The following is a 25,394-nucleotide window of genomic DNA, read 5'->3' as shown; positions in this document are numbered from 1 at the left end:
AGATAATATTTTGGTCCAAAAGTGTAAATAAAACAATGTCTATATTATAATTGTTTTTACTTGGCTTAATAATTTTACAAAACAGTTATACAAAGTAATAGTTGCTGTACAATATTTGAAGCAAATTACATTACTTATTTGAACATGATATTCATATAATTGGCAAAGCACACCTTTTCAATAGATGTATATTGTACTGTTTAGGGTGTTGTATGTAAAGGATTATAACTTACCATGTCACAGTATCAAACTATAGTCTCTTACTATTATTACTAATAAATACTTAGTAACTACATATTACTAAGCACTCAATATGTATCACAACGAAAGACATTTACAACATAATCGACATAAACAAATTGGAAACTATATAAATATTCCTTAATACTTTTTTAAAACGAATTTTCAATGCGAATTAACAAAAGCGGTAACAAATTAGTTCAATTTAATATTCAGTCAATGCCTAAAATTATACAATGTCTTCAGAAATTTATTGGCACATTTTAACATTGTCACTGCTTTTTCAAACAGAATGTTAGATTAATTATGTTCCCATCAGTCAAATCTTTAATTCCAATATACAAAAAAATGTTTTAATGATGTCAAGAGATAAAATATTATTTTATAAAATTTGACTAGGTTCTTTTACTGTTTAGGGCCGTATTATACGTTTGATTCAAAGGAATTAAACCATGAGATTATCCTGCGTTTTGGTGGACTTCCTATGAGGGTTAAATGACAAGAGCTTATTTGTGTGCCCAAATATTTATATGAGATATCGAATAGCCCCCAATTTTATAGCCATTTTATTTCTACATCTTATAGAAATAAAATGGCTATCATATTGGGGCTATTCGTGCAGCAAGATAAATATAAGGATGGAATTTGTTATTTTCTTTCTTGTTAAAATCTATAAATTCAAAAGCAGTGACAAGACAGCGGATAAAAATTAATTTGGATATTCTTGTAAAATTCGGTATGCATAAGATTTCTTAACTTTGTTATTTTTGTATCAATAATACAATTTATTTACATACTTATACTACATGATATGAAGATGAAAAAAATGATATCTTATGATGTATTTATTGCGCTAATAATATCATGTCTTATCTTCCTGTATAAAGTTTCTCTTGATTAAAGAAACTAGAATTGCGGAGAGACTAGATATGTAGGTGAATGTAGCAGAGACCTGCTCATTTGTTAATTTATATTTAAAATATCCAAACAAAGTATGTCATTTCACAGCTCTGAGATCAAACAATGTAGTTATTTTTTATTGCGGCATTTAAATTCGCCCATGAATCGGAATGTTATTATTGTCAATGTTTCGATGTACTGCAAACCAAATTTTTGGAATGTTTTGTCATATTCTAAAGTTTTGACCACATGAATGACATGTTGGTACATTTTGTGCTTTTTCTTTTGCAGTCCAGAATCATTTTCGATATGTATTTAGTTCAATTAATATGAGTCAAATTTAATTATATTGAGGCGCCCAGGACAACAGATTCCACTTTCGTTACCTACAGAGAACTGATAGATAATATTTACAACATTCTAATCAATTCCAAGCTTTATTCCACTCTTGCTGCGTTTCGCCGACCACAGTCACGGTGTAGTAATATACACGCTTACAAATGCTTTAAAGACCCTGTGTTAAAGCTTAACTTACTCGAAAGCATATTGTGGTTCTCAAATTTAGCACTGTTATTAGGCACAAGAGTCCAGCAGGGCTAATCACTAATGTTTACAAAGCATTTCATGCCTTCCCTCTCCCCATATCTAAGCCTAACCCAAAACAGAAAAGGAAGGGAGATAAGGCTTTCTGGTCAACAATCGTGAATTATAAGTTATTTTAGTCTGTAGTAATATAATCGGTTACTAAACCCATCAAATTTACAGCTCCCTCAGAGATTTACGATTCGCAAATTGAGACAGAAAATTAACAATGAAACTTTAGTGATTACATACAACACTGTTTTGTTACACGTTTTTCAATCGTAGTAATTTATGAGAAAATATTGTTGGTTGAAGGGTTTTAACAGTGGAGAGACTAATGATACAAGTGGTCCAGCAAGACAAAAACAAGTGATTTTTGAACTAACAGGAATTCTTTTGACGAAGTATCATTTCAAAAAACCATCTATCCCCATTTCTTTATTATCAAATTATACAGAATCTTTACATTAAATAAAAACGTAAATAAAAAATTACTATTAATCGAATCGCAAATATCTATGGAAGGTTAAGTTAATAACTAAATCACTTTGGATAGATTTTGAGAAAGCACATTGCGAAACGATGTTATGGAATCACGCTATTGCTCGTTTTTCACTATACATAAATAAATCCACAATTTATAGTCCATACATTTCATAAGCAATCGATATCTAATACGATGACAATAAATCTGGAAAAAAAATATCTATAGTGAAAATGTCAAACCCTTGTTCATACTGGCGAAGCGTGAACCCGGCGTACTCTCGGCAGCGTAGCGGCGGGGTCGGGGCGTTCAGATTTATCGGCGGACTTTTCCACGGATTTGTTTGTGACAGTTTTGTCGGCAGACTTGTCGTTGCGGTCGGGCTGGTGCAGCAGCTGCAGCAGTAGACGCAGTCAATCGGCCAGCACGTTTTGCGCGACGCCAGCCAACTCTTCTTTGAGCATACGGAACGAAGGTCTGTCTTCGGGCGCGTGCCTCCAACACGCTCTCATTACCTAGAAAAAGAAAATAAATTTAAGACCATACCCTTTATTATAATAAAACATACAACAACGGGTCAGCGAAAGTTTTACGCGCGATTAAATGGGCGTCACGCGTGCCATACTCCGGGGACAGCTGTGCATTTACAACTATTTTTTTATTTTCAATTATTTATACATATATATACATCACGTCTATATCCATTGCGGGGTAGACAGAGCCAATAGTCTTGAAAAGACTGAATGGCTACGTTCAGCTATTTGGCTTAATGATAGAATTGAGATTTAAATAGTGACAGGTTGCTAGCCCATCGCCTTAAAAAAGAATCCCAAGTTTGTAAGCCTATCCCTTAGTCGCCTTTTACGACATCCATGGGAAAGAGATGGAGTGGTCGTATTCTTTATTGTATTGGTGCCGGTAACCACAGGGTAAATATTAAAATCAATTATTTATATTTACAATAAATTAAAATGAACACTTTGACAGACGTCTAAACGAAAGAACGCATACGTAACATAAGTTTTGGTATTTTTTGCATCTATTGACATACAAGCAGAAAAGATCGATACCGAAAAATAGCATACCCGTGATGAATGCAAGCCAAACTTATTACACAATTCGTCTTAATAAGTTTGGCTTCTAACAGGTGTTAATTCTTTTGTTAATAATTTATTTATAAATATGTGGTACAATGAAAAATCCATTGTACTTTTCATTTTGATTGACTGGAAGGAATCTCATTTGAGTTAAGTCTACCATTGTGTATATTCTTTAAAAACCAATGATTGTTTTTAATTTGTTATTTTATGTGAAATAAAGAGTTTACAAACAAACAAACAACTTACATTATATATTTCGTCTGCTGTTCTCTTTGGCTTATCCAGCACTTGACCTCTTTGAACCATTTCTACAACTTCTGAATTCTTCATTCGCCCGTATGGCACGCAGCCACCCGTAAATACTTCCCACATTAACACACCTGTAAACACAAGAGTAGAACTAAACATCTTATTATCAATCGGAGCCTAAAATTGATCTACGACAATCATTTGGCTTACAAACCATTAGATGGCATAATTTTTCACCCTTAGGCGTCCAGCCAATAGAACTTTTCATCTTTTGGCCTACGAACGGTTTGACAGCATAATTTTTCAACATCAGCTAACAACCTTTGACACAATAAAAGAAACATTCCATCATCATTATCTATGCCTACCCTTCTATATGCAGTCTCAAATTTTTAATTCGTGGCGGTTTTTTTTTTCCTCTCATCCAACGAGAAGAAATAGTACAATACAAAACTATACATACCAAACGCCCAAACGTCTGACTTGGAGGAAAATCTAGTATAATTGAGGACCTCGGGCGGCGCCCACTTGATGGGGAACTTGGTGCCGCCCGTGATCGTGTACTGGTCGTCCAACACGTACCGCGCCAGCCCGAAGTCTGCTACCTGAAAACACAGGATTCATTTGTGAAATCTAGTCGAGTTGTATAATTAATAGGTTCCTACCTACATACAGCTTAGGAGATACCTAGACTATCTACCATATGTATTACCAAGACAGGGTGGTATAGCTATCTCCTGAGCCCCCGTACTATATACCCAAGTTAACCTGCTCTATCTGCCTTCCACATGATCTCGGAAGCAGTAAAAAGTTAACTTACTTCAAAAGCAATGAATAACAAATTCCGCTCTGAGTGGTAGTCACAGCCCAGCCCCCGCTAACTATCGCTGTCGGACGTCTAAGCGAGAGAACACGTAACACAAGTTATGGTTTTTTTTTGCATCTATTGACATACAAGCGGAAAAGTTCGAAATAAAAAAAATAGTCTGCCCGTGATGAATGCAAGCCAAACTTAATACTTTACAAGTTTCTTTTTAATTTATAATGAAAAGCGAAACTGCGATAGTTTCTTAAAAGTTAAATCTTTAATCTCTACAAGACGACATTCATAGATGGAGTGACACTTACAAAATTCCGGGAGCACATGGTGCAAAAAATCCTAGTATTCTTTGTTATAAAACTGACATTAAAAATCAAATGAAGTATAATAAAAAAAACTTACTTTTACTACATTTTCATCTCCAACCAAACAATTTCTTGCTGCTAAATCTCGATGGATGTAATTATGTCTTTCTAAGTACGCCATTCCTTTGCAAACCTGAAAATTATTTTTATACAAATAATTTAAACAAAAGATAAAATATGTATCAGAGGTTTAATAAAAACTAGCTAACACTAAAAAGCAGACTGAGCTAAATGCGATAGGCGCGTGTCCGACCACAAATATATTGTTAATATAAAGTAGCAAGAGACCTGTATATACGATTCCCCTATTGTAGTCGTTTTATTTGTTACAATATGTCATCTGACATTTTGTGGCTATCTCAAACAAAATCAGCTTTTCTTTCGTCGGACCTTAAAACACCCGGTCGGGGCTCAAAAAAAAAGTAAAAATAAAGACCTGTATACACATGTCGAGCAGCACGGCGGGCCCGAGCTGGTCGGCGGGCGCCTGCCGCTGCCGCAGGTAGTTGCACAGCGAGCCGTGCCGCATGTACTCCGTCACTATGTAGATGGGCCGGTGCTTGGAGCACACGCCGTACAGCTGCACCAGGTTCTGGTGTTGCAGTTTACTGGGGGACAAGAAACATACGATAAACTGTTATCAAACTCTTGGGTAAAAACGGGACTGAAGGACTTTTACATAACATAGGCGTTCGTTAAGAGATATACGCAGCGAAGGTATCATTTTGTAAATTTCCGCGATAATAGATTGAATGTCGTTTTACCATACCTTATTGAATTACCAGTTCTTTGCAGAGTTAGAATATACCTAAATTTTGTATACTCACGTCATAACCTTCGCTTCGTCGATAAAGTCGTCTTCAGACATGGTGCCTTCCTTCATCATCTTGACGGCCGTGTCGATCCTGCCGCGCCATTTCCCGCGCCGCACCACTCCGAACTGACCGGCGCCTAGTTCTTCTAGTAGAACCAGTTCTGATGGATCTATCTCCCATTTGTCTAAAAAAAATGTAAAGTTTATTAAGGCACAGGTTCTGCCAACTAATTTCTCTGATGTGCAATATAGGTACCCCTCGCCCATGTGTTCCGCGTTAGTTGAGGTCGGGGTATACTGGGGCGGCAGTGCTTATCAGAGGACAGCGGAGAAGCTCAACCTGCTTGCTTTCCTAAGCACTGAGGAATGTTAGTTAATGGATGGAAGAATTATAAGCCACTTTGCGTTGGGTGGGGACTGCACTTGGGTTTACTTAACATGCCTAAACGCTTCCAATGCTCACGCCAATTGGGCTAGCGGGCTCCTGCTAATGTAACCTGAAAAAGTTTGTCTAGTGAAATACTAGTATCTAGTAAAATCTAGTCACGTACCGTGTGACAGTCCAGCAGTGGGCGGCGCGGGGCGGTCGCAGGGCGTGGTTTTGAGCCGGGAACACAGGCCTCCGCTGTTGTGCTTGTGGTAGTTGATCAGGTCGGGTATACTCGGGCAGCAGTGCTTGTCCGACAGGTAGAAGTCGCCGCGGGAATTCTGCTTTATGTGGTAATGCTTTGTTTGTGGGTGGTTACTGAAAAAGACGAAGAATTATAAGGATTATAAGATTTATAAGGATGATCAGAAAATATAATTGAATATACCTATGAAATTATATAAACTATAAAGCTGTTCATTATATAAAGTCGCATCTATTTTTCTGTTCGTCATGTGTGTATATGTAATAACTTACACTTTGGTATATAAGGAGAGTGTGTACATTCCTTTGGTGGAGGAGTTGCGAACAACGAAGCAGCCCTCTTTGTCTTCCTGCTTTAGAAGCGACTCCGCCCGCTGGCGAGACATCTCGCCCACGAACCATCTGTGACAATAAAGTTTCTTTCAAAAGAGCTTTTGCAACAGATCTAGTCAAAAACGTTATCAAGTATACAGGGTTTAATATTATTTTTTACCATTAATAATAAATAAATAATAAATATATACGGGACAAATTACACAGATTGAGTTAGCCTCGAAGTAAGTTCGAGACTTGTGTTACGAGATACTAACTCAACGATACTATATTTTATAATATAATAATAATAAATACGTATATAGATAAACATCCAAGACCCAGGCCAATCAGAGAAAGTTCGTTTCTCATCATGCCCTGGCCGGGATTCGAACCCGGGACCTCCGGTGACACAGACAAGCGCACTACCGCTGCGCCACAGAGGCCGTTTCAAAACATATTGTTTTGAAACGGCCAGAGGCCATTTCAAAACATATTGTTTTAATATGCAAATGTTTTATAGTTCTATAATTTTCATAGATACCATAGTTATATACGGTATAATTATTCTATATATAAATAAAACGAGCGCACCTTTGCTACGGTATAATTTACCTACTCGTATACCGTGCGCTCGCAGCTCCGTCCGCTTGACAAAAAATGCCGCTATTTTCGGTTCCGCTGGGATTTCAGAAAACTCAAACTTACATGCCAAAATACAATTTTTTTAACCCTGGACTGTGCATTGATATGTCGGTCGATCAGTCTGGTGTCCCCTTTTAAAAAAATTACATAAATCACGCCTGTTTCCCGAAGGGGTGGGCAAAGGCCACATCATTCCACTAGCCACGATCTCTGCATACTTCTTTCGCTTCATCAACATTCAAAACTCTCTTCATGCAAGCTCGTCGGTTTAGGGTACTCTTGACCAGACATTTTGCTAAAACGTCTCCGATGTAATCAAGGTACGTTCGTCTAGCTAGGCCTTCCCAATCTCCAATAGTCCACACTTATATTATACAAATATATAATTTACATAGATTATTTACCGATTTGTTTTGCTTTGCTTACTTAATGTTGGAGACTGCACATTTTTCTATTATATATGTTTGAGCTTATACTGAAAATTCAAAACATCTAATCTCTGCACGGGACATTATAAAATGTTCAACAGTCAATCCAATCAGAAGAATGAAAAAATACTCAAATAAATTTCTTTAATAATCGTTATGCATTATTGTCAGGGATAAATATATAATTTACAAATCTAATAACACATCTCACGAGAAAAAACAATCTGTAAAAATAACAACGAAAACATCAGCAACATTTTATAAAAGTTGCCAATATTCACGGCATGTAACTAGTAAAACTACATTAAGGAAAGTGATGACTTACTCGTATTTTTGCAGCCCGATTGTTTCCTTCTCCTTGACGTAATTACTAGGTATGTAACCAATCAACCTGAAACCACAATATGTTTATTTTATACCATAACAATATGTCAATTATGGATACATTTCCAAATATTTTTGCGTATTTTGAATCCAGTAACAAACCGCAATGTCTTTTAATGGTGTAACAGTTTTTTTATCCTACAGTTGAAACTGCTAGTCAGGGTCGAGGTTCGTCTGGGATAGATTATTAAAATACAGGGCTTCAAGACGATGCGTATATTCGGGCAGCCGTACAGAGAAGAGAGAGCAATTGACATGGCATAATGTTACTATCGCAAAAAAACTATCATAGATAAAATATTCTTTAATTTTGTGTTGCTAGTTGCAACACCTACCCTATACTATTAAACGAGTGTATATTCTGGTATTCGGGTTTTCGAAAACGTCTCTAACGATTTCGCTGGAATTTGAAATATAGGTGCACACGGTCTGTCCATGCCGTAATGTCACTCAAAATCATTTTCCCATCTAAGATGATTGCTAGGCTACGATAATTGTGGTTTTTCTGGTGTAATTTGAAACCGTTAACAACAAAACACCAGTCACCCACGTACCTAGTACATAAATACTCGCATAATGACAATTGTAAAAAAGTTATAAAAAAAAATAACATACCCGGTCTCATCCTTGACTTTCCACCAATGCTCCTGAGAATCGTCGAACACTTCGTATTCGGCGCCCTGTTAAAAACGAAATATTTATTGAGGCAAACTCAATTTGCGTGGAACGTACGTGAGCGTGAAAAGAAATCCCTTTATCCCCATTGATCACTCGCGAAGGTAACAAGATCGAACATTTTTCATCGTAACATACAAATATCGGAGTATTTTTCTGTTTGATCGAGTTTAGCTAAAATCTTTGAGCATTGAAAATATGGTAAAATGCATATTTTTTACAAAATATTTTACATTATTGTATCAACCTTTTTTAAAAGATTTCATCTCATCATTAAAAAAACGTCACTAGCAAAAATTGGCAAAACAAAAATTAACAGGTAAATACTGAACGGAACGCAATATGTTATATTTACCTTTTCTAATGAGAGATCACCGGCTTCAATAGCCTTGAATGGGTAGAGAGCGACTACTATTTTATTTCTTGGTTTTTCCTGAAAAAAATTGATTCAATAAAAAAATTATCCACGTTGTCGCCAAACATTGTTGCCCAAAAAAAATTTCGGGAGTGGTAATCATGCAGTTTGCGCCTGATGATAATAAATTCTCAGAACTATAAAAAAGATGATTTAAAAAAACAGATTAACTGTATGATTTCAGACGTGACTTTAAGTGGGTAGGTACCGTCAAAATTATACGTCTAACTATTGATTATGTTCTTTTGAGTCGATGCAAAATTTAGACCATTAGCAAGATCAGAGGTCTATGCCCATCAGATACATCAGTTAAAATTAAAAAAATATATGAAACTAACAATAAAATAAAAATACCTTTGGCTTCGCCGACGGAGTACCGGGAGGGGCTCCCCCTCCTCCGGGCATGGTGACGGCCGCTGTGACAGCTGAACAACAAACAAACCGAATTTATATTTACATATTTGCAAACCTTATGCATTGTGCGACCTACTTGCAACGAACGATACCGAAACAAGAGTAGGTATTTATTTATTGAGGTTTAATGTGTGAAAGGAATCAAAATTTTCACCAGAAAAATTTACTAAATAGAGAAGCCACGTGGTTTGCGGCACTTTCGAACAGAACCATTCTATATCTTTCCCATCAGTGTCGATAAAGGCGACTAAGGGATACGCTTATAAACTTTGGATTCCTCTTGTTGGTAATGGGCTAGCAACCTGTGACTATTTGAATCTCAATTCCATCAGAAAGCAATACCTACAGCTGAACGTGGCCTTTCAGTCTTTTCAAGACTGTTGGCTCTGGCTACCCGCGAGGGACGTGACTCTGTATATGTGTATTGTGTATGTATGTGACCAATAAAGGGCTTTAAAATATTTCTGTAGTTCTTGACAATTAAATATTTAAAAATAAAAACTTGACAATGTAATAAATACTGTAATTTGTCCCAAAAAAAGATAAAAAATAAAATAAAATTGGTAACTTGATTAAACTAAATTGTTAACAAAGTTAGCTGTCGTAAGTTTTTATTCTTCTCTATTCTAGTCATTCTTTGATAGGAAAAAAAATAATTAACTATTAGATAATAAACATGAAAATTCTTTAAATTAGTATTCGTTGGGTCGTAATTGTCGCTAGTAGTTTCAGTTCCGTGTTAAATTTAGTGTGCCATAAAGCTTCATTAAATTCATAATGTGTAGAGCCCAGTAGAGCTCGACCTGTAACATTTAAGGGTCACGGCCCAGCCCACCTGCCTATAGACTGAGCTCATCCTAGATATAAGAAATGACAAAATATATGTTTATTTCCGAATAGGTAAAATTTCCCAATTTGAACAAATAAAAAAAATAATTTAAAAGCACCCATTTTGTTTAATATAGTTACTATTAGATGATGCAAGCAACAGATAAGATAATTGAAGGCCATCGAAACGGGAAAATTCAATACTAATGTAATTATTGCAGAACTAAACAATATTTGATATACAATTATTTGGTCATAAACACGGATACACTTACGGACCCGAACTATAATTGTCTATGCACAAGTGACGTAAAACACGCCACGAACAATACAACAACACGAACAGACGATAAACATTTGTGGCGTCCAAATCACAGTATTATCACTTTTGCTGACATTACACAAACGCATTAAATGACACCTGACCAAGCCAAGAAAGTGAGTGCAGCGAGACGAGTGAACGCAACCGGTAGCTGCGAGGCCACGGATAGAGGTCAATGGAGAAGTACCGTACCCTCTAGCGCTGGCAGGAACGATGACAGTGATAGACATGGTATCTTGGACTTCTTCTTGGTGACCATTGGCTCGTCTTCCGACTTGCTCTGCAACATGGGGACGGGAATATGGCCGGACGTCCGCGCGCGACACCGCTCCGACAGCCAACTAACGTGTCAATGTACCGTCATGTCGATAAAGCCTGCTGCATACTTGAGCACGAAACCGACGGAAGGCTTTTACAATGTGGGCGCAATATGTTGACTGAATCTCATGTTGGGATTAGGTTATTAAGATGACCCACTAACCTAATAACTTGGATAGGTAGACATTAATCAATTCATTATAGCCATAAGATTTTGAATAGAGACAGGGAGCTACCTGTATTTGTATTACATATAATTATGGCTCTCTTTAGTGCACTTTTGGAGATGAGACACTGTGAAAAACTTAATTTGACAAAGAATAATTTAAAGTCAGAAAACGAAATTGATACAGAGTAATCCGTAAAAAACCAAGCGGTTAATACGTTCTAATACAATGATGTTAATTCATTAGTGAAAACCAGTTTTACAATATTTTTTTCCTATTAGTCCTCATACCTACTTAATTACCTTAAGTATTGCAAAGGTTTTATAATTTAAAACTTTATTATAACACACAGTTTTTTATAATTTTTCAATATTATAATTTGACATGTATTTACAGTTAGTAACAGAACATCAATGTTACTATAATTTTCAAAGGAATAAATGTATTTAAAAATGTATCATTCAAACTTAGATACCACATAGAACGAGCCTTTATATTTGCCGAGACGAGGTGGCGAGGGTTTCAAAGATGGTCGCACGCGGCCTACATTCACCATTCGATGCGCGCGCGCAGGCGTAAACCCAACTCCCTTTCACTTATATAGCACGTCTGTAGTTAGAGTGAGATGGTTGCGTGACGTCATAAACGACAAATCTACTTGTATAGTATAAGCCCGTAGTTACCTTCCTCAGAAGCCTGCCGTTGCACTGACCTTTTTATTTCTTCGTCTGCTTATCATTAGAGTATTACTGAGATCAAAGCAAGGTTTTTTTTTAAATGAAATAACGCATAGTATTCAAGTTACACAATTGCAAACAGTTTTGATTACTTTATATTATAATATATACCTACAAAAAATACCCCTCTCAATAAAATATTAATGAAAAGGTTACTCATTTTCATAAAATCGTTCTATTAATTTATACCTAAATGAAAAACATTTTTCTTTTAGGTATAAATTTGACTTCTTATAATTGACAACGACTTTATTTACTATACAAACATAAATATAATCACGTCTATATCCCTTGCGGAGTAGGCAGAGCCAATAGTCTTGAAAATACTGATAGGCCATGTTCAGCTGTTTGGCTTAATGATAGAATTGACATTTAAGTGACAGGTTGCCAGTCCGTCGCCTCCTTTTACGACATCCATGGGAAAGAGATGGGAGTGGTCCTATTCTTTTTTCTATTGGTGCCGGGAAAAAATAAATGCCGGGTAAATTTGGCCAGTACAATGCTCACATAACATAAGCAGTATTCTTTTGTTGGTGGCGGTAACTTCGTGCGCACGAAACTGCGGGTAAAGCTTTTATATAAGGAAAAGACTAATAAAACACCAAATCGGGAAGAGTAGATATTTTTAAAAAATTTTGCATAGAATGTTTATGTTCATGTAGAATAAATTTAGAATTGTAGAGTACCTTATTACATTCGTGAATATAATTCGTCCACCAGAATGGAGAGTTCTTAAGTAAGTAGGTATGTACAAGTTGTTTGTTCAGTTTGCACGGGCAGAGAGGAAGTACTTACAACCCAGTAAGCGCTTTTGTGCTTCGTGTAACTTTAATCCCTACTTGCGAACTTGCGGTTACAAAATGTACCACCAGGCAGATCGAGGTCAAACGCTCTCAAATAAATTATATAAAAAAGTAGATAGGTATCTTTATATGAATAATATAGAAAAAAAGCACAGAGATAGAAATAATATCTCCATCATAGTGTAAAAGTGTGAACAATTGTAGTTTAGATATAAGGAGTTCTTATTTTACATTAGCCAAGATGGTTTTAATTAAATTACCTGCCTGATTGTTGACGCAATTTTAAATGATATCTAAGATTTTTCTTTGATAGATGACACATTGCTAACTTTGATCGAAACGTGTGGAGGAAAAAATAGAGGAACTACAAGCTCAAATAAATATAAAAATTATCTACATACGTACAAATAGTCATATTCCTTACGGGGTAGGCAGAGCCAATAGTCTTGCAAAGACTGAAATATCTTGATGGTATTGAAATTTAAAGATTGTTAGCCCATAGCCTAAAAGAAGTATCAAAAGTTTCTATCCTCTAGTCGCCTTCTACGAGATCGACTGAAAAATATGGAGTTATTTTCCACATTATATGGGATCCACAGTGCACCAAATTCTCTAACAAAATGGTTATGGTGATTTTTTGATTTACGCACACGGAGCCGTGGGCATCCAAGTTAACTAATTTAATCGCTTAATTTGGAAAACTGAATCCTCTAAATCTAACACAATGCAAGGTAACCTGCAAATTCAGGCAACTAGATCCTCTCGGCAGTAACCATGATTCAATATAGGTAAGGTTCCCTTGCAACGATTTTGGAGGTCAGACGGGAATCGCTTCGCTTAAGAACCAGACGTACCCAATCCAGGATCGGGTCGAAGGTACACCACGAGTTCTTCGCCAGAAAAGGTGTCAGACCTAACCGCGTCTTACGTGCTTTCGGCAGAAAGAGGCAGGGAGGCTTTTGCCAGCTGTGAGACAAGATAAAAGGCTAAACAAAATTATACGTACATAAGGAATCGTCGTTGGTGGTGTCCTCAGTGTGGGTCACTACCAGCTGCACCTCGGGCTCCGGCAGCGGCCAGACGGCAGCGAGGGCGCAGCCCGACGCCGAGCGGCGCTCCCCGTCGCAGCACGTCCACCGCCGTGCTGACCACGCCGCGGGGTGGTATAGCGGTCGTCGGACGTTACACACGCACACTATACATAAATTGTAGTCTAGTACCACGGACAGCGATAGCTACATTCATACACATCTAACTAAATCGAAACTATTTATAAGTCACGTAAAGGGGGTTAATAATAAAGACCGATATAAGGGACACCAGGTGAATACCAGGCGCCTAAGTGTTTCCTAAGCAAGTTTCTTACTTACTTATTCTTTAAATGTGTTATTTCCTTTACATATTTAAACGTTTAAAAGATACTCACGGAAGCAGGAAAGCTATGTGGGACTTAAACCCACCAAATCCACACAGAGCAAACGTCTTGTGGCCGATGCTACCCTCACTCACTTTGAAAACGGATGAAAATCATTGCTATCGTACAAAAATACAAAATACGAAAAAAAACTACAAGGCCAAGAACCATGAACTGAACTCTACCAATTTTATTTGATTCTACACCAACAAACAGCCCCTCAAAGCTTAATTTAACATATTTACATATAATCACGTCCATATCCCTTGCGAGGAAGACAGAGCTAACATTCTTGAAATTTAATTGAATTTATAATATGTACAAACCTAATCGAATGGTGTGAATCCACTTGAGCCGCTCAGCGTGGTCACCGGCGACCAGGTACAGAGTGTAGTCGTGGTTCTGCTCACTGTACCCGACCTGCACACAATCTGCCATATGAACACACACACAAACTAATATCACCATCTGCCCGGTTGCGTCCCCCCTATCCTTAAGGAATAGGAAACCCTGATTAAAAGTGGAACTAATCCAAATAAGATTGTTGTTGCGGGCGAAAGTGCTTATTCGCCTTACAACATCCAAAGAAAAGAGATGGAGTAATTCTAAAGTGCACTACCACTATAAAATCAATCCAAACTCGTTTAAATGCAACAATCTTCATCAGCTCGATATATATAGAAGTGTAGATATATTCCCTCGCAGTTTCTGGACAGATTTTATAATATTTATGAAGGGATTGAGAAACGATTAAGTATACGATTCGAAGGTATCCGCGGTACCTGTACGTACAGATTATGTAAAAGACATCATCACGTGAGTTTTACAGATTATTTTTACCAACCACAGATGTTAGTTAGATTTAGTTGAAATCAAAGTGAAACACATCTGTAGTTCACACGACAACAAAATGAGGGATTACCTGGAACGGGTACCTGTAGGTGTGGCCCTTTTCACCGTCGCTGTCGGGTAGTTGCTTGGTCAGCTCTCCCAACTGGGCTTGTTCCACTGTATGTATGCTCTCAGTCGGGATACGACCGCGTTCTCTTCGCTTCTGTAATACGAAGATTAGTTACCTTCTGCTCCCTTGTTCACGAACGTTGACAATGCATGTATCACTTCTACTCCTTTTTTTAACACTTCAGATTACTAGATCGAAAGAGAATCAAAAAAGAGATGACATACAACATATGTAAATGTTGATCAGCCCCATGATCATCCTACCGGTGTTTCAATTGCATTACACGTTTGAAACTTTAGCTTCAGAACAATCTTGGCTAAAAACACTAAAATGAATTACATAATTATCCATGCCACTAAAAGGATTGATTGGTTCTTTCAAGTGAGTTAAGATTTCGCTTCTTATCTCATACTTTAAGAATATTCCGGTTTTGGCTATGACACTGTGACCGGGATTATTTAAAGACTAAAATAATATTGCCAAAACATTTTGACGATTGCCTGCTTAATAGCAATTCACCGTGGATTTTTCATGCATGAGCAAATACACACACTGTGGCTTTTTTAAGTAAACTTATATGATGTTCACAGAAAAAAATAGAACAAGGTATTCTAGCTGAAACCTGGCTTTTAAGTTCGGTATTTTTATGCAGGTGTAGATCTTATACTCTTAGCAGTGTCTAAAATCAAAGTTGTATACATTATTTCTTTTCGCAAAAAAACTTATAAATCTCCATCGAAAATCGCAAATTCCAACAGTTAAATCAATGAAAGCCACCTGGTTCACGCTACAATAGCCATTAATTGAATGGGAGCATAAAACTAAAGCCAGTTCCCGAAAATTGAAAAATTCTGTTCGCAGTCAGTCATGCGAGGAAATGAGACTTTGTCTGTGCCGGATGGAAAGGAAGGAAAATAGGTAAGCATAGTTTTTTTTTAATCCACGGTGAACAATGCACATTTCAGCTGCGCCATGGGCATTTTTGAACTTATTGAAAAGCTTTTTGTCATAAACTCAGGAAATAGGTATACATATCTAGTAAACCCCTACGAATATGATTGAAGCTACGATTAGTAGCATGTTTTGAAAAATGCGAAATTCCCATCCCGCGTACCAAAAGCGCCAAATGAGTCACATCCAAAAACGAGCCGAAGTCGTAGTCAATATAGGCCTGTAAAAGTTACATATTGGATGAACAATAAGATCGGAATCCCAGTTACCGATTTGCCGAAAGTAGGACGATGGAGCAAAAGGGAATGACCTACAAAAAAGTATTCATTCTAACGGAAAATTCAAAACACGAATGAAGCGAAGAAATTAAGTAATTGCAGTAGAATAAGTATAATGCTAAACGAGCGTATAACAAGTTTATGGTCCACAATGTAGCAGGGAAACTACGATAAGGGCAACGGACATTTTGGCGGAATGCCAACCCGCTAACTCTCGCTCGTCCGCCGCGTCACATACGACACCAATTACCGCTTAAGTGTCAGCTTGCTTCCACAAAGTTACTCTACTGCCCGGTACTGAGTATTCATGTCAAACAAATATGAATATAATGAAAACTTTATTATTTAGGTGTTTAAAAACGAAACGGGACCTCATTCGATGATACCTTTATTTTCTTAACATAATAACAGATATGGGCATAGGGTTTCCAAGAGTATTGTAAAGACCCACTCCATTCCTTCCTATTTTGTCATATGAGGCAACCTAAGGACAAACTTACTAACGTCAAATAAATTGATATCCCCAAATGAGTTGGTCCCAGGCAACCATTTAAACTCTAAAACTATTTCAGCAGATCCCATGTTTTGAAACCAATAGATGAAAAATCAATCAGTAATATGTAATAACAGGGACTGAAAAAAGGCAATAGTAATATTAGAAAACATTCTCAGTTACTAAGTGGTCATCATCGCGCGTAATATGCTCAAAATGAACCAATCGGAATGTTAATTTTCAGCGCGAATAAATTAACCAATTAACAGTTTCTTTCATCATGGTAAAACGTAACTTAATAATGTCAAAGCCGAGCTCTCACAAATTAAGTTAATTTTCAAACTCAATAATAGAGCGCTAATAAAGAGATTCATTATCACAAGGATAATAAATAATTGCCCAAAGTCATTATTGTATAAACTTGAAAATTAGAAAACACCCTCCCATCCTTCTCTTTCTTTTGTAAGTAGTTAATCAATAAAGAATAAAAATCATCCGAACGAAAAAAAGAAATTGAATCCATAACAAATTTTAGACAAATAGGCCGACGCCAATGAATCGATAGACAAAATACTTGTATATCTCGATTTCATCTGGATTATAAAACTGAACAATATACTTCAAGAAGGCAAGAATAAACACAGAAGATATATCTGCAAAGAGAACCCTTCCATAGCGTTCTTTGAAATGAAAAATGTTGGATACAGTATAGACACAATATGTAAGCGAGTAGCGCGGTGGAGTGGCCTTTTTCAAACAATTAGCACACGTCGTCACAGAAAGGGCTCTCCATTAAAATTGCTCACATAACGAGGGACCGCAGAGCCGGCATGACTGCACATACATTAGTGTGAGGGAAGCCCGGGTTCACGGCTCACCCTCGCCTCGCTCGTGTGATTGCTATTGCGAGCGAGAGGGTTCGCCGCACTCACTACACCCACTGGCCAAGTGCCATTGTCTAGTGACTTTTTAATCATTTCTAACACAGGTTGGAAATTTAAAATTATACACAAATATAACTTGTATTGTTGCACCTTACATTGATGTATGTTAATTAAAATATTTTATGTCATTACTGTCGGATTTTAATTACTTCATTGGCAAGAGTTTGTGAAAAAAAAACATAAAATTGAAAAATTCAATCTTCTGAAACGGTTGCATATGAAATCTAAGATGAAATCAATTTAAAAGTGGACGTTATGTACTTAGTTACAAAAAAATAAGTGTTATTTTAGACGATACACGCACATATGATTGTAGTAGTCGATGTCCTGATAATTATTGCAAGGACGGCAAAACATATCCTTATTTACAAAATTATGTATATGTGAAGCAAATCAATTAAAAAGATAACCTTTCTAAGATGGATCTACGAAGTCGTTTTGCGTAGGTGGATACCGAATACGGAATGCGCACTAAATTGAAAATTCGATTTTAAATTTTTTATTGATTAACAGGATAACATGAGTGGGTCGTATGTCTGGTAATGGTGGCAATTTTGTGTGAGGATTGTTAAAAGGATATGTCTGAATGGTAATTACCGTGAACGGTGCGACGGCGAAGAGTGGACGTCGGGCGATGGTTTGGAACTGCCGCCCGGCGCGACGCCTGGCAGACACACCCAACCCGCGCATGCGTGACAGACACCCACCCTCCTGAGTTGAAGTTTTAGAGCCCCGTTGTCAAATAACAAAAAAATATTTTGCTTGTGCCCATCACAGGAACTGCCAATGGGCATCTCACATCTGAAGTCTGCCCAAGTGGACCACGGCTCAAAAACCACATGTTACTTTATGATCGTGGGTCGAATAAACGCAGGTGAAGGTATTTCAGTATGTGGTATCGCTATTTTTTTTTAATTAACTGAGAACAGATGATTTTATGAGTTGGCCTCGGTAGCCAGTAACTTCGGTTAGGGTTGATACGTGAAAATGTTTAAATAAACCAAGTCATATCCGTAAAAATTGAAGACAGTGGATCAGTGTCGTTTTTTACCCTACATCACACTTAGTAATAAAGTGGAAGTCGCTAAAATGAAACATATAAAGGACCTGGTTATAATGATGGTTATTAAATCTCCAAAATGATTAATACGTTAATTTATCAGCCCACTTATTTATCAATAAACATCTAAAAATTAAGAAATTTTTTAGGAAATTATGTAATATGGGATTGGATATTATCATTACTACGGAACCGTTCTAGGGTTTTCCACAGACACTTGCTCCGGATTCCGAACGAAATTTTCCTAGTACAAACGTTCTTTGTTAACAAATAAGCGACAATGCGTTAGTTTGTGGCCAATATGCTGCAATTAGGATGTATGGTAATGTGCAGTAATATACAAATCCAATCCAATCCAAAGCAATTTGCAAATTGTATTGACGCCGTTAACTCTATCATCGATAATATCACATACTATACATACATATAATCACGTCTATATCCCATGCGGGGTAGACAGAGCAAACAGTCTTGAAAAGACTGATAGGCCACGTTCAGCTGTTTGGCTTAATGGTTGAATTGGAATTCATATAGAGACAGATAGCTAGCCCATCGCCTAAAAGAATCCCATAATGTTTATAAGCCTACCCCTTTGTCGCCTTTAACGACATTCATGGGAACGATATGTAGTGGTCCTATTCTTTTTTTATTGGTGCCGGGAACCATACGGCACTGTACATACATACTATACACGATTGAATTATCAGTAGAAAGATATACTTATTCCGATTCTTATTCTTCCTAAGAAATGTTTTTCTCTGGGTGTTATGTTACATGTATGGTATAGGGCTTCTTACTTGCTGACGCAGTTTCCAAAAATATTTGCCACAAAGTCAATTGTAAACACCTATTTCAAGAATTAACATTCAACTCTGTACAAAACCATCATAAAATCCTAATTTCGAAATATCCAGTCTCATATGATGAATCATATCCTTCATTCCAGACTAGAGTTGCTAAGCTCGGGTGAGCACGGACCGTTCATTATCATATTTTTTGTTACATAAAAGGACACCGTGAGAATTTTAGGGAGTGCCTTCATACAATTCATGCGGTTCACGCCAGCCAAACATCTTAAACACTCATGGGGGTCAATTCACATCGAGACCGAGAGTAGCGTCTCGTCTCATGTGGGAACTAACCCTCAATCTCGGTATTCGACTTGCATGATTCGAAAATCTTGGTAATCTTTCATAAAAATATTTAATTGATTGATAATTCGAATAGAACATAACTGAAGAGATTCCGATCCACGATCACCGCGTCCCGTTTGGGATTATGCAATTTCCATCTGGTGGTAAATATATAAGAACTAAATCAAACACCGTAAATCACCGTCAACTTGTATTTTTACTCTAAACCCATAGGTCTAAAATTTAATTCCATGCAACTCAATCTTAAGCAGAAAGTCGGCGCCGAAAATACCTTTGTAATCAAGAATATACCAAAAAACTGTACGATTTGTGCACTCGACATAATGCTTATTGGACAACTGGTTTTTTTCAAATTTGTTAAAGGACTTGATAGATCTGATTTTGGGACATATCCTGAAAAGAATATGTTGAAAGTCTTTTCCTTGAAGTTTATCAATGGAGCATTGTCAACAAATAAGTTTGTTCAGGTTAATGTCCTTAATCACTACATAGTATAAAACAAAGTCGCCCATTTTGTCTGTAGTCCCTTCGTATGCATAAAACTTTAAAACTACGCAACGGATTTTGATGCGGTTTTCACTAATAGAAAGAGTATTTTCTCCGACAGGTTTTTATATATAATTGAAATACATTGAAACTATATTAGCTGAGTTATAGCGATTTATGTCCAAGAAGTCAGAAAAAAAATCTAATTGAAGATTGCATTTGTGCGTGCGCCGCTTATACCGTTGGATACAAGTAAGAACAATGTATAGCAAAAACATTGGTCTTTATTAGTTCTACAAAAAAGTCCGCGATGACATATATCCAGCTTTTTTATTTAAGTCACAAAAACTACTTTTCTGTATTAAAAAAACATTTAATTCGTTGGGTGATGTTTAACTGGTGATATAACCAATAATACATATATCCTTATCAAAATAAGTAAGTTCATCATCACGAGCATTTAATTTAGATTATTTTTGCAGTTTACAGTGTGTTATTTAGACATATCCCTAACATCCCTAACATTTTAATATTTTAAACGCGGTTAAGGGAAAGAGAAGTTATTGTGAATTGAAAATTAGTATCCAATATGTGTTGGTGCGTTGACTGTATTTGTCGAAGTAGCGGGATACACGCAAACGAAGTTGCGCGGGTCAGCTAGTAGGCAATAAATTGTGAAAACATACCTTTACATAATATCCTTAGAAGCATGAAACAAATGAAAATTATAAAAATAATTGCATTCTTCAGTTACTGGTTGAAAATGTCATTTGTGATAAATTTTTTATCATACTGAAACAACGCCCGCTCGTCACCCGCGTAAAAAAGACCCGGTAATTTCTGTTCCCGCTGGAACTCCTCTTTCTTATAAAGATTTCCTTCCAAATGTATAAATTACTAGAGATCGCCCGTGGCTCCCGCGTTAAACAGAAAAATCTATCTGCCAGCAGGAATTTCCAAAGCCTTTCTCAGTGTACATCTTTTAGTTATTTGTTAACAGAGTGAATGTTTTTCGTTTTTGTATATTATACTAGCTTTAGCGCGAGGCTTCGCTCCCATGCGAATTTCCAGAGAGAACGATGTTATTCCTAAAGGTCTACTCTGTATGTGTACCAAATTTCATCGAAATCGGTTTAGTAGTTTCTGGCTTTATTGATTACAATCACAAAAATACAAACATTTTCTCTTTATTAGTGTGGATAGATAGTATGCATAGTCTCTGAATAAAATGGTTGTGACATACAGAAGGACTGACAGCTCTCTGCTTTATCTTTTTCCACCAAAGCCAATTGGAGAGATGTGAGACCTTCTGGCAAAAATGTCAAATGGCAGCTGGTTGGCAAAAAATGTGTAAAATTAAAATTATTTTGAAAAGGTTCACAAAAATAAAGATAGAGGAAGATTTTATTGACTTGTGGCATGTAAACATGATTATGGTAATGTATATATAAAGTTTTTTTATTTATCGTGGAATTATGAGTGTACTCTAGTAATTAAATAAATATAGACTGGACAAACACAAACTGAGCTGGGCCTAAAGTAAGTTGATACTTGTGTTATGAAAACTTACTCAACTACATTTCACCAGTTTCATGACTTAGGAATGTGACATGGAGATGATTTTTTATTTTGTCCTTTAACAAAATCCACAGGAACACACAGAGTGCTACTCTGCTAGGAACACATGGCTAAATTAAACTAGGTATACTACATTATATGTATACCTTTATTTTATAAAAAAGAAACTCAATGTTATATTATAAATGTGAAAGGAAGTTTTAATCAATTCAGAAAACCATTTCCATGTGATTTTGTATACATATAGTGTAAATCAGAATACATTGACTTTCTATGATAACCCAGCTATAAATTGAAGGCAGATAGAAAAAATTTAAGGAGAATAATGAACAACTTTTGTGACAGTATTTCTAACAAAACTGGCACATGCATTAATTTTTCCTACATAGTAAAAATCTAGTCTTTTGATGAATGCATCTAAAATGTCTGAATGTTAAAAAATATACTGAACTTACAATCTATACATACAGCAGTCTTCGTCTTCCTGGGTTAAGTTCCGGTTACATCCTTACCACTCTGGAGAGAAGCCCAGAGTAAGCCTTTGACCATGGATCCTGGATTGGGTGAGTCAGGTTTTTACTCCTGTTTGACCTCTGCAACCTTTGCAGTGGAACCTAACCCATATTGAATTGATCATGGTAACACATCTAGTTGCCTAAATGTGCAGGTTTCCTCATTATGTTATCCCTTGTCATAAGAGCATTGGTACATAAATTCAAACAATCTATACAGCAGTATAGATATACAAGATCTTATATGGCAATTAGACATGACTGATTACAATATTCTGTACTTACTTCTGTGTCAGAATCATAGTACACAAGAGCTCGACGAGTAAGAACAATCCATCGCTCCTTAAAGTTAACAGGCGTGAACAATTTTTTGTTTTGAGATCTCTTTATCATGAAAGTTTGAAGTAAAACTTCCTCTTCATCCTTGCTAGCCATTATAATCTGAAATTAAACATAGTATCATAAATTAATGATATTAGCACGTTACAAAGCAAACCGGCATATTACAGGTTCCGATAGTGGTGTTAGGATTTAGTAGGTACCTAGGCATTAAGCAAAACTATCATCGTCTCAAACCTACCTTTTTACTGATTTTCCATCACACAAATGCAAAATGTACTACGTGCCCAATTAGATCTAGTTGCAACTTAAGAATTAGTCATCAACTACAAAACAAAAACAGAATTCTTCACGTTTCTTTTTTCTCTTGTGGTTTGGGCTTTGCTCACTGCAATGTTCATTTGTTGCCGACCGGCTAGCTCGCTCGCATTCGCATCTCAGTCTCACCTCGCCTTTTGTTTGTGCGAGCGAGCGAGCGAACTTCACTTTCTTTCAAATCTCACTTCACACGATTCAAACAAGCAGTCCCTCTTGTCATTGTCAAAAATGGCAATGACGTGGGTGTACCCAAACGTGCAAAAGGGTGTCACACATCAAGCTTTTTATATAATATTTTAGGGGTGGCCGTTCAATAACGGCAATCGTTTTCACAACTATGCCAAGGCACTTCAGATTTTACGAGTGTAAAACTCTTATGACGACGACTAGCTTCGCCGGCTTGTGTTTAATTTATTCTAATCTAAGTTTTGCAATAAAAATTCTCTATCTCTGTAGCATATTTTAACAATTTTGTAGGGATTAATTTTGACAAGGAAATAGTTTTGGAATGCAGCGTGCAGCGCCCTCAGCAGCCCACCCTCAGATGCCACCGATGGACGTCTAATGGTTGGTGGCACTACGCAATTTAATTGTTTTCACACGTTCAATCCAGTTGGTCTGATATAGGTCGGCGTCAATCCAGTATAGATTTATACAGATGTTAAAAATATGACTTCATGATTTAGTTAAGTTGGTTTCGTACAGATCGTGTACTGATTAACCAACTTCAAAAGAGATGGTCCAATGAGAACAACTATCCGCAATTATATCAGGTTTCGCTAAACCGATTTTACTTCAAAAAATTTCTTTAATAGTATAGTAAGTATTCGTTGAGTATTATTTGTGACTTTTACAAAATTAAAGTTTACGATGGGATAGAATTATCTTGTGTTATCAATTTATCATCCATAAATCATTTCATACACGTCACCAGTTTAATTAAAAAATGCTATTAAAATAATAGTTACTAGATCATGCAAGCTTATTATAGTTGGCCCTTTTCTATTATAAAAAAAAATTGTGTAATAAATACTAGTCTTAGCTATTATTGAAATATGTTTTAATATATTTATAAAAATTATATTAGTAATATTTTATTCTGCTTCCTTATCTCACTTAATAATCTGTGGTAGTATGTCTATTTAGTTTGTGGCTTCTTCATGACGTTTCTCATCTAGGGATGGCGATTCTTACCGAAAAAAATTGATTTTTAAATCGATTCTAATCGAGACCTGATTAATCGATCCTTAAAAAATCGAATTCCAAAAAATCTATCTTTTTTCAAATTGGTTTTTACACTGTAAGTACCGAGACACTAGGACTGCGACGGATTTGAACGAAAAACGAAGCGCGTGACTTGTTTTAGAATTTGTTGAAAATATAGGAATATTTGCTTTGAAGTTAATAAAATGCTTCTGTTCAGTCAACGCTAGATAGTATTGAATTATTATAACACCATATTATAGGAAATAAATTCATGTTATTTTAATTTACTGGACCTTTAGTTACAACATTCAACAAAAACACTGGCGCGATCTATAGTTGTCATTATTTCCACATAATAACCACATAAAATTAGTTTTTAGTTATTATATCATCAAGATGAACATCACATTTATCTTATATTAAATAAATAACACAGTTTTTACTATTAAATCATATACTATTTCTTTTAAAAATCCGATTTTTTTTTAAATAAATCTCTCAAGATCACGCACTTTTGAAACGGGGTCTATTTTGAACTGATTTTTAACAATTTTTATTTCAAAGTAACAGATTAATTTCCTTTGTCTGTGGTTGCTGAGTATGTTTGGGATGTAAATTAAACAATTTTAAACCATAACGGTATGTATTTTAAGCTTAAAATCGAGTTTTAAGTTGTCTCGGACAGTTGGCGCACATGTGCGCCACAGCAGATTACGGTGGTGGCGTATATATGTGCACATGCATACATACATATGATCACGTCTTTATCCCTTACGGGGTAGACAGAGCCAACAGTCTTGAAAAGACTGATAGGCCACGTTCAGCTGTTTGGCTTAATGATAGAATTGAGATTCAAATGCAATTGATTATAAACGTAACTTTTTTTATTGATGAGAAGTGAGGCGAAGGAGACTACACATACAGCCATCGCGCGAGGTTTTGAGTAATTAACCGACAGCGATCTTGTAATACGACATCCTAAAATCGACTAAAAAGATCGATTTTTTCGCTCCAAAAGATCGATTTTTCGATCTCAGATCACCATCCCTACTCTCAATCAAGTCGAC

The 25,394-nt window shown here is 36.4% G+C and overlaps 1 protein-coding gene across 2 annotated transcripts; it reads right to left on the bottom strand.

The window, feature by feature from the left end:
- Positions 1-47: 47 nt before the first annotated feature.
- On the bottom strand, positions 48-23,269 carry LOC106131337 (tyrosine-protein kinase Btk). 2 transcript variants are annotated; one of them, XM_013330416.2, is made up of 17 exons: positions 23,045-23,269; positions 22,750-22,905; positions 14,970-15,101; positions 14,374-14,467; positions 13,640-13,828; positions 9,399-9,469; positions 8,985-9,062; positions 8,570-8,634; positions 7,896-7,961; positions 6,459-6,587; positions 6,106-6,299; positions 5,568-5,739; positions 5,177-5,348; positions 4,778-4,873; positions 4,019-4,160; positions 3,553-3,686; positions 48-2,721 (listed from the first exon to the last, which is right to left on the bottom strand). In XM_013330416.2, the coding sequence occupies exons 2-17, from the start codon at positions 22,897-22,899 to the stop codon at positions 2,620-2,622; spliced, it is 1,986 nt and encodes a 661-aa protein (XP_013185870.2). In that variant the 5' UTR covers positions 22,900-22,905; positions 23,045-23,269; the 3' UTR covers positions 48-2,619. The 2 variants fall into 2 exon arrangements, with proteins under 2 accessions (XP_013185870.2, XP_013185871.1); XM_013330417.2 differs by lacking the exons at positions 13,640-13,828; positions 14,374-14,467; positions 14,970-15,101; positions 22,750-22,905; positions 23,045-23,269 and adding an exon at positions 10,801-11,950.
- Between the last annotated feature and the right edge of the window lie 2,125 nt (positions 23,270-25,394).

Source organism: Amyelois transitella, chromosome 6 (assembly GCF_032362555.1).
Source record: "Amyelois transitella isolate CPQ chromosome 6, ilAmyTran1.1, whole genome shotgun sequence".
In the NCBI taxonomy this organism is placed as follows: domain Eukaryota; kingdom Metazoa; phylum Arthropoda; class Insecta; order Lepidoptera; family Pyralidae; genus Amyelois; species Amyelois transitella.
This window is presented reverse-complemented; position numbering and strand designations above follow the sequence as displayed.